This window comes from Zeus faber, assembly GCF_960531495.2.
Source record: "Zeus faber genome assembly, chromosome: 19".
Classification (NCBI taxonomy): domain Eukaryota; kingdom Metazoa; phylum Chordata; class Actinopteri; order Zeiformes; family Zeidae; genus Zeus; species Zeus faber.
In genome coordinates, this window is record NC_137206.1 from 8,243,583 (window position 1) to 8,254,499 (window position 10,917).

The following is a 10,917-nucleotide window of genomic DNA, read 5'->3' on the forward strand; positions in this document are numbered from 1 at the left end:
ATTGCGAGGCTCCACTAATTCAACCTTTGCACCAGTTCCAGCCGGAATAGCAGCTCTGTGTTGCTCAAAATAAGTTTCGCTCTCAGAAGTGACGGCTGACAATGAAAGGTTCGACTCTTTTTTGAGATTCGGTTCTTCGTGAGTCATTCCGTCAAAAGGGTCGTTCTGTTTTTCTGCTCTCGTTTTGTTTGGTTCAGTCGGTGTCGCGCACCGCTGAGCGAGGGAGGACTCCCTGTAAACAATGATCAAGAGTCAGAAGCGTCGGGAGTTGTGAATGGAAGACTCCCAAGAATCGTTGAATTCTCTCAAAACGACTTGTTTTGGTGGAATGGGTTTTCGTTAGTAATCATTCTATCAGTACAGGTAATCCTCACTTAAGGTCCTACCTGTTTAACGACCGTTTGGACTTACTTGCGCACTGTGTTCTCATCAAGCATCTCATCACCCTTTACACACTATATACACTATATATACTATATACTATATCTACTATATCTACTATATACACTTTATACACTATATGTACTATATACACATTTTATTATATATATATGCTATCTACAATATATATACTATATACACTATATCCACTATATATACTATATACACAATATGTAGTATAGACACTATACCTACTATATACACTATATATATTATATACACCTAATATACTACTATACCTACTATATACACTATACATACTATACACACAATATCTACTATATACAATATATATACTATATACACTATATACATTATATATACTATAAACACTATATATACCAGCCACGCCCTATTACCATGAAATAACACGGGTCCTCGCTTATCGACCAATTCACTTAACGACCTGGTTGTAGGAACGTAACTCGGCCGATAAGTAAGGAGAACCTGTATTTATTTTCGGTTTGTGAATTGAAGATTCACCCCCTCACTCGCTTCCCTTCGCGTCATTTAAAACACGCACACAAGCGCCCGTCAAGTGCAGGCTAACCTCCGGTCGGTCGGTGGAGCGGCCACTGACCCAAACTAATCAATGCCTCTGCACCTTTGGGGAAGTTTGCCCCCGCTGACACACACCGCCCGTCAACGCTCGCTTATGAAATAACATGTCCAGAAAAATGTACTATAACACATGCACGCATGCACGCACGCACGCACGCACACACACACACACACACACACACACACACAGATTTTGGTGCAGTCAGCGTCCCCGTGGCCCGGGCCAATAGTCTTTAGCAGAGGGCGGTATCAGGGAGGCCCAGCGTGTCGATGGTATTGAGCCGGCCGGGCTTGTCTTCGGGAGTAAAGACCTCTTGATTGACTCCTGCTTGGATAGCATGTCCAACTCCATACATTAGTAATGCCCGAGTCTCCGATAGATGGATGCGCCAGGCGGATTGGTGCAGACACCTGGCACGTTGACAGAGGACAATATCTGAGCTTGTGCTTACTTTGTCAGAGAGAAAAAATTCGGTGGATTCTGAGAGAAACCTTCAGGGGAGTCTCAAATATTAAAAACCAGGCTGGAATTATTGTTTTGCCCCCGGTATTTAGTTCACCCCCAGCCCCACTCGTCTGCCTCGCCAAAACAAGCATTGAAGTGTTTTTTGTTTTTTTTTCTTCAGGTAGTGGTCCCCGCGGCGGTGCAGCAGCCGGTCACGTTGCTGTGCTCCGCTCCGGGTTCTTCTTAATCAGGCGGCTTTAAGCGCATCACCTTTCTGACGGAGCAAATGTAAATGTTGAACAAAAACAAGCGCCAAGCCCGTTTTAATTGCAGTTTGAGTTTATTGTCTTCATCTTCACGAAGGTCCCATCTATCTATCTGTCTGTCTGTCTGTATGTCTGTCTATCTATCTGTCTGTCTGTCTGTATGTCTGTCTATCTATCTGTCTATCTATCTGTCTATCTGTCTATCTATCTGTCTGTCTGTCTGTATGTCTGTCTATATATCTGTCTATCTATCTGTCTATCTGTCTATCTATCTATCTATCTGTCTGTCTGTCTGTCTGTCTGTCTGTCTAATCTATCTATCTGTCTATCTGTCTATCCATCTGTCTGTCTATCTGTCTGTCTGTCTATCTATCTATCTGTCTATCTATCTATCTGTCTGTCTGTCTGTCTGTCTGTCTGTCTGTCTGTCTGTCTATCTATCTATCTGTCTATCTGTCTATCCATCTGTCTGTCTATCTGTCTGTCTGTCTATCTCTCTATATATCATCTATCTATCTATCATCTATCTAGCGATCTATCTATCTACCTGTCTGTCTGTCTGTCTGCCTGTCTGCCTGTCTGTCTATCCACTTGTAGCCTGTCTTCCATGGTGTCTACTTTTCTCTGTCTCTCTCTGTGTTAAATGTTGAAAGGTCGGGGGGGGGGGGGGGTCCATTGGGGTCCGTCGACCAGGGTGCACAGGGGCCCTGGGAAAGGAGAGAGCCAATGCTGATCCAACCCCACCCCCACCCCCACCCCTCCCCTGCAACAAGCCTGGGTGGGTGGGTGTGTGTGTGTGTGTGTGTGGGGGGGGGTGTTTAGGGGTAGGGACCCCCAGGATGTAATTAGTAGTTTATGCGCCAGCAAGCAGGACAGTCAAGTTAGCGGTGTTGTCTCTGTGAGTGTGTGTGTGTGTGTGTGTGTGTGTGTGTGTGTGTGTGTGTGTGTGTGTGTGTGCGTGCGTGCCTGTGTGTGTGTGTGTGTGTGTGTGTGTGTGTGGGTGTGTGTGTGTGTGTGGGGGTGGTTGCACGTATTGAATGGATTCGATCAGATAGCCGCAGCGTGGGCTCGTGTTCTGAGAAGTCTTTCGTTACCGAATTAAAAAATGGTTTCACAGCCGCTTGTTCTCTCTCGTGTAATGTGACCAGAAGCGAGTGGAGCCGGATATTCGCAGTTTATTTTAGTGTTCCTCGAGATTCACAGCCGTCTTTAAAATTGGGACGAAAGTGAGCCAAAATAGGCTGAATGGTATTTTGAAAGGAACCGTTTGATATATATATATAGGCATTCTGTCGCGTTTAAGTGTTCGTTCCACCAGGAGGGAAGCGACGCCAAGGCGGTCCAACAGGGGTTTCTGCCTCGGGAATACATCATGAAGACAGTGTGACAAGCTCCGTGTGACTACCTCTGTGATTCATTTAACACGAGTGCACAGGTGCTCAGTTCTTAAGGAACCCTTTCAAGAAAAAGCACGAGGAAACATGAGGTGTGGGGAATTTTCACCATCCAGATATGGCTCCCGTCAAGTCCGTGGCAAACAGCAAAAGGCTGGAGTTGTTTGAGCGTTTGCTGGTTGTTGCTTTTTTTTTTAGTGTGTGTCTCGTGGCTCTCGGTGGACCGCGGCCGCTTCGCTATCCAGAAAAATGAAGCGCGCTTAGATCGCTGGGACCAAGACGTAGTCACAAGAATTTCACCGGCAAAGAGGTTTCCCGCTATCCGGTCCATTAGTCGCCATCGCCGCAAACGAGAGCTCCGAGGCGTCTGGGTGTGAAGGGTTAGTGTCTAATGAACATCTAATAACCAGACCGGTGGAAGACACCAAAGCGGGAATAACGCGGTAAATTGTCTGGAACCGCACAAGGTCTGGCACCGGTGCAGCGGTGAGCGACGCTGACCGAGCAGGTGCGTTTGGCTCATTTAGGGTGTGTAGGAGTCGTCTGCCGGGACTCGTCCCACGGATAAGATCCCTTCCATGCTCTGACGGCAGAGGTGGGATCACAGTCCACAATGATGGGCGTTATAAAATCTTTGGATGAGAATTTAATAAACTAAAGACGTAGGCTGCAGGGGCGGACAAAGGGGCGTGGTCAGGCTCCGTGCTGTCGTCCGCAGCCGGTGCTTGACCACGCCCCTTTGTCCGCCACAGCCACGTTGTTCGACAAAATACAAAAATGGCATTATTATTGCATATTATTTTCAGGTGTTTTTCATATTTAACCTACTGTGTGATTTCCAGTTTGTGCTGATTAAAGTGAATTAATCACATGCGTGTATACCTACGTTGTGGTCATGCCTCCATCCCGCACGCCCGCGAGAAATGACGAGGAACGAGGAACAGCCGCTTTTTGTTTCATCGTACATAATTAGGGCCAAGGCGCCCGACACCCGCCTCCCTCATTCCATTTCGCGGTCTCATTTGGAGGAGACGCGACGCGGCAGGCACTCGGGGGCCCGGGCAAATTAAAAATTACAAAAAAAAAAAAACACGCGGGGAGAGAGAAAACATCTATTTACTGCGTATTTCACCCAATCGGCTTGATTATGAAAACACCTGCGCGTCGGATTGAAATTTAATTGCTTCACTTAGTTAACCCACTTAAGGGCCGTGTTGAGTTTGAGTCAGCCCAATTTGTCGGGATCAGAAGCTTTGCATGGCTGGGTTGTGTGGGCTGGGCTTGCGGGTAATTACTATTAATTAGCGGCTGTTGCTTTTGGCTGCCAAGTCCCAATCGGGGACGGGGGCCGAGGTTTGTTCCTGAGTGGGATCCATAGTGGAGGGTTGGAAGTGGATTGAGGCAAATTTTCCGCCGGGAACGTTTTTTTTTTTTAGGGGGGTTTTGCTTGCTGATGGGATCGTCTGTGCTCATCGTCAATCACAAGGATATTTGATCCGGGGAGGTCGGAGACCCGTGCGCCGCTGGAGACCAGCTCACCTTTTTCCACATAAGAGCGTCTCCTACATTTCAAGGAGAACTTTAAACCCCTTTCCGGCTTCAGGAACACGCAACTAAAGATTTTCTCTCTCTCACTTATCTATCTCTCTCTCTCTCTCTCTCTCTTTCTCTCTCGCTCTCCGTCGCCCATTGTCTCTCGCTTATTTTTTCGTCGCCCGGCCAACCTGACTGAGGCGCACGGCCTTGTGGGTAATTTTATGAATATATATTAGGACCTTTAGCTCACAGGCTGCATTTGGCGCGCTCAATAACGCCTCAAGCCAAAGCACTTTAAAAGCACCACTGCAAAAAACAAGGAGGTCCCGGGGCCATGAATATTTATTTTGGCTGGGACTAATAGGGTGGACCAAATAAAGAGGGATTTGGAAGGGAACGGATACAAAGCACGAAATGAGGGCGGAAGGGGAGAATCTGCCACGTCACGGCCAAGCGGTCGCCCTACCTACACGAAATTGCGCCAGCCGAGAGGCCCGGGTGTGCGCGTGTGTCAGCCAAGAGGGGTTGTGCCATTAAAAAGCGATTAAATGCCTTTGTAGGCGGGTTGTGTTTAAGTGTCTCCCCTCTGGCGTTCACAAACAAATTGGGCCACGGCGCTGACAGGGGGGCGGGGGCGCGACAACGGCGAGCGGCGGGGCGGAACCGGCGGGTTCCGCCCCGCCGCAGCCGGAGGCACCGCTGCTCCTGGGCGGACGGTCGCGAGCGCCGGCGACATTCAAAGGGCGCTGGAGGTTAATCTGCAAAGCCCTCCCGATTCGGCACCCATGCGCAAGCCCGCGCGTTCTAGCACACCACCCGTTCCTCCGTCAGCTGATGGCGTTTGTATTTAGTCGAGAGGAAACTCCCGGCGAGAGTTCTGCGAGTGAGTTGATCCTGCGTTCTACGCAAGCGAATGGATGTGTGACAGGCGATACTCGACAGGAAAATTTCCATAATGATGAAACGGCACCTCTGATTGGACTGAAATTGGGGAAACCGGTTTGGACTGATTTAGGTTTGAGGCACAAAGTGTCAGAGCCTTAAGGTGGCTTCACGTCGAATCTGACAATGGGTCCGAAAAAACGACATACCCCAAATATAAAAACGGGTTTGTTGATTGTGATAGTGGTAGCACCCAATGTTAGTGGTAATGATGTCATTCATTGACTTACTTAGATTTGAGTTAGGTTCCAGTTACGCCAGACTGCCAGTTGTTCAGCAACAAGTGGCTGCCGATCACAATGTCGGACTGAAATGCGTTGGACCAACCAGCTCTGGTTTCCAACTCTTCTTCTTAAGAAATGAATATGATTCAGTTCAGTTGTTGTCCTATGTCTGATTCCGTGTAAAGGCGGTTTCCTTTGCCCTTGGTCGCTGAATCGATTGACTTGACAATCGCTCGTCTGCCCAACCTTGGGAATTACAAGCTAGAGAGAGGAGAGCACATGAGCAAAAAGTCCAAAACAAATAAGAGCAAACAAAATATGAAAAAAATAATGAGTTGAGTGCAAAGGCCTGTATGTGTTTGCGGACAGCAAATACAAATTCAATTTCCTCGTCTATTTTCTGAAGCTTGGCATTACCGCAGTTTGGACAAGGCATCTCCCTTATCTTTGGTACCTTCCTCGTCGTTCAACTCTTGTTGACACAAAGGGCCTTTGGTTGTAATGTGCCACAAATTCAGAGCGGTATTAGGCCTATCAATATGTATTACGTGCACGTCATTTATGGACAAATCATTTGGACGATTCTGCCGTTGAGGGGTTCTAGCGATCCAAGAATCTTTTTCAAGTATAGTCCTCCGGTCCTATTTCAGGGTGCTGGCAACGATGTCACGCCCTACGAGGACTAATACAGTGTTTCAGGAAGACTCCTCTGGGTCGTGGACACTCTGGGTGTCACATTTTCCCCTCCGTGCCGCCCGTCAGGAATACACTCTCTCAAAAGGTTGCCCATGATCAGATTCTCCACCTGCGTGTTTGCCTCTGACGCCCGATTCCCTCCCTCCTCTTTCCAGAGTAATTAGCATGTGAATTGGAGGTCCTGTTGGGGAGGTTGAATGACCCATCGCTCATGTGCCGGGACCGTACCTGCAGTTACCGAACAGGTCGTTTGTCATTTTTGGCACCCGTCAGATCATAAATTCCCGGTGACAGAACGCGCACCCCGAGCGGCAGCGGAAAATGGGCGCACGTCACGTGGAATCTTTCGGGGAATTCGAAATGATCCCCCTTTCAGGCCCCTGCCCAGGCTTCTACACCAACACACGGCCCTCGACCGCCCGAATGCAAATACCCTGCACGGCTCCGATGGATTTAGAGGGCAACAGAAGCCTAAACCAGGTGGTTGGAGCGGGCGCTGTTCTCACTGCATTGTAATAGTTATCTGGGGGTGGAGCTGAGCTTGCTACGCTTGTAGTGATGAAAAAGTGAGACGAGTCACTCGCCTAAAAAGGGTTGTCTGATTTCCCAACTCTTCGTTCGTTCGGTCGATTGCCTTTGAGCTGTGAATGTAACTCTCACAGTTCTGTGAAAAAAAAAAAATTGTCTGGGCGGAAGAATGCAAACTGTGAATCCCAACAATATCTGAGCCTATTTCTCTCAAAATGCAAAGTGTGAATCCCAAAAATAACTCACTGCTTTAAAAACGAACTGTTTTAGTGGAGTGCAAACGGAAAATCAGTAACATTCAATAGAAATGATGCCTTTTTTCCATATGTATGTAGTCTTCAGTCTTTATTCTTAGTTTGCGAGTCGGACACTCATTCACTGTTGCCCACTGACTGAACTGAAACTCAAGGAGCTTGTTTGGCATGTCGCCTGAAGTGCGATCAGTGGGTCGCGGCTCACGGCCCGCATGTCCGGCTGCACTCACCGAGTCGCAAATGAGACAAACAAGCTCTTTCTGAGTGCCTCCTGATTCCTGAGCCATTTCAGAGTTTTGTTCACGGCGAACGAATCGTCCACGGGCCTTGCGTCACGAACTTGGGGTTGGAGAGTTGGTGAGTCGGCGGGCCGAGGGGCGGGTCGGCGAGACCGGGCCGGCTATCGCCAGAAGCCGTCGCTAGGACACCAGCAACGGCACACTGTGGGGCAGTCTTTTGTCATCTCTATTCTGAACTCTCTCTCTCTCTCTCTCTCTCTCTCTCTCTCTCCCTTTCTGCTTCCTTTCTCTCTCTCTCTCTCTCTCTCTCTCTCTCTCTCTCCCTTTCTGCTTCCTTTCTCTCTCTCTCTCTCTCTCTCTCTCTCTCTCTCTCTCTCTCTCTCTGTCGCTCTCTCTCTCGCTCCCTTTCTGCTTCCTTTCTCTCTCTCTCTCTCTCTCTCTCTCTCTCTCTTTCTCTTGTTGTCTCTCTCTGCCTGCCTTGGGAATCACCTGGCTCCTAGTAAAAATAGCTTGATGAAAGGGCACTTTCAGGAGAGGGGAGACAAGAGACAAGGCAGAATGCTGAAGCCATTTCGCCTGTCCCCTTGGCAACCCCCCCCCCCAAATGAAACAAACCACATCTGTAACCTCATTACTATATATTATTATTACCTACGGTAATCTATTACACCACGATGGCCCGTCTCCGTCGCTCCGGCCTTTCTGGTCCTAGTGGGACTTGAAAAGCAAACAGTGAAGTCGCTGGTGTCTTTCATGCTTTCGTCCTGTGATTTTGTCTGTGGGTGTGGAGCACAGCTCTCTCTCTCCCCTTATCCTCTCCAACCTTTTGTTGCCAAGGGTTCCCGAGCCCCCAGGCTCAAAAGGCTCAGTCACCTGTTTTTCGAAAACCACATCGCCTGCGGTACGGGGGGGGGGGCACGGGCGTAGAACCCGGGGCCTTGGCACGGGGGGTGGAGTCACCACTCAACCCCGCCGTAACCGCGACTCTTCGAGATTCATTCGGGTCATTACGGGCGTCACTGAAGTTTCATTTCCCGTCTTTTGGGACGATTGCGACAGCTTTGGGCGTCTCACCCAGGTCGCTGCCCTCGCTGCACTCGTATGGGAGGTTGTAAGTCTGTGGCGAGTCCTGAATGTTAACTTGTAGAATTAGTGTAAATACCTCGTACCTAAAATAGTTTCTCATGACGTGGTTTACGACCGGACGCTCCGTTCATTCTGGGCGGAAACAGCCATCAAAGAGAGTGACCTCGCACAGCCACCAGAGACTCAATCTTATCACATTGCAGGTTCGGAAGATTTTAATAGTCTTAACTATATTGGGTTTTTTTGGGGGGGGGGGGTGAATCTGAATTACGGAATTAAAGGGGAGACTGGTCACGCGAGAATATTTGTTTGTAATGTTACTGCAGCCCATTTATTACTGTCAATCTAAGAGCTGCTCGTGTGATGGGCCACGATACATCTGCGGGAGATCCCGTCGCCCTCCGCTCAAATCTACCGCTGCTTGTAGCCCCAGACTGGTTCCATTTTAGTTTGCACAGGTACCGCCGAGCTTCAAGCGCCGCAGATGCTCGCGTTTTGCAAGGCCCCTCCGCTGCGGAGGCGAAGGAGCCCCGTGAAAGGGAGTTTCTCTGGTTTCCTTGAGAGGGCGCTGTTTGTCGCGCTCAGTGTCCGTTGTTGAACAGTTGAGATGCAGCTTCTCGGTTCCTCGAACCCACGGCGGCGTTCGTGCAAACACTCACACGGCGCGCAACAAATGAATTGCAGGAACTCGTCCTTCAGAGAACACCCATCAGCAACACTGTCCGAAGGGAGGTCCCGGTCCTGGACCCCAGCGGCCCCAGGGGTCGTCCGGAGCGAGGTTCGACGCGCGCCCATCGCCTCTTTCGCCGCTGCGACGGCTCGTCAGTTTCTCCGTTCGTCTCTGGGTTTTCACTCCCGCTACCTGTCTTTCTTGCTTATTTTCACCTTCCCCGGCGATGATTACACGACCCGCAGCGGGAACAATTAAAAGAGAGGGAGAGAGAAAGGTTGTTGTTGAGAGGCGAATGGTAAACTCCGTCATGTTTGCATGTGAGTTGCGACTCAAGGGCGTCGTAACCTTCAGCTGTATTGTCTCTCTCTCTCTCGCTCTCTCTCTGTTCCTCTCGCTCTCAGAAATAACGCAATTAAAAACCGACGTATGGGATTTTGTTTTTGTGTTTTTTTCTTCTTTCAGGTGCAAGTGCAACCTTCACGCCAACAGCTGCGTGTTCGACAAGGAGAAGCTGAGCTGCGAGTGCGAGCACAACACCACCGGGCCGGACTGCGGGCGCTGCAAGAGGAATTACCAGGGCCGAGCCTGGAGCGCCGGCTCCTATCTGCCCATCCCCAAGGGCACCGCTAATATCTGTGAGTGCACACACACGCACACGCACACGGACACGGGCATTGTGTTTGCATACAAACGTTCACAATTCACTCGATGAGTCGGGACTGATGCTCATACAAAACGAGACACACGCGCAAACATACAAGATTGAACGTCTAGTCCCCGACCCGCGCCCTCAGAGACACAGATGCGCTTGTACGTTGGGAAAAAAATAAAGTGTATCTGTGTCTAGCTCACCTTTGGGTGAACCGACCTCCGCCGTGCGCTGCCGTCACGCCGACACTGACAGACTTACTGCCACCCACGGCATTCAATACGGCTTTGACTGAAAAGAACATTTGAAGCTTCTTGCTGGCCAGAGAGAAAAAGAAAATATATAATCGCACCTTAGCTTGAAAACTACTGCTCAACACTAATACACTTTACCGCTAAAAGATATTAAGTATGTATGAGCTGTAAGCTGGTAAGCTCTTCAGCAAGTTATGGACCAGCAAGGCATGGTGGCAAATAGAGCCCAATAAAGCTTTGTGTGTGTGTGTGTGTGTTTGTTTTATTGTATTCATTTCATGTATATGTTTACAATGACTGATGTGCATTGTTTTCTTACAAAAAAAAAATGAAAACATCTCCATAGGTTTTCATTAAGAATTTTGTCAGCAAACAGCTTTACAGTTTTACATTAGCTTAACAGCTCGGCGGCGAGTGTTTGGCTTCATTTGTGTTTTAACATATTTGGGCATGTTGAGTATTATTCCAGAGAGCAGAGACCCCAGAACAAAATGGCTTGCTATCCGTGAAGGGAAAAAATTAACTCTTTGGCTCAATTTTAGTGTACAAACCCACGCAAAAGACTGCAAAGAGCATCTGAGCGGACATTATGGCGTCGACAAATGGGGTGTTGGTAAATAAAAGTGGTGTAAAGTGGTGTAAAGTTATGAAATAATTCACGTAATCGTTAGCCAGCAAATTATTAATTATTAATTAAAGGCCTAACAAAGTGACTTTGGCCATAGCCAT

The 10,917-nt window shown here is 48.7% G+C and overlaps 1 protein-coding gene across 1 annotated transcript in view; it reads left to right on the top strand.

Annotated features, from left to right (window-relative positions):
* ntng1a (netrin g1a) overlaps positions 1–10,917 on the top strand; it is a gene marked incomplete at both ends in the record, with an annotated part of 99,662 nt that overhangs the window by 56,421 nt on the left and 32,324 nt on the right. Inside the window, one exon of the mRNA XM_080020089.1 lies at positions 9,748–9,920. Coding sequence (XP_079876215.1) covers positions 9,748–9,920 — 173 coding nt within the window. The remainder of the gene's footprint in view (positions 1–9,747; positions 9,921–10,917) is intronic.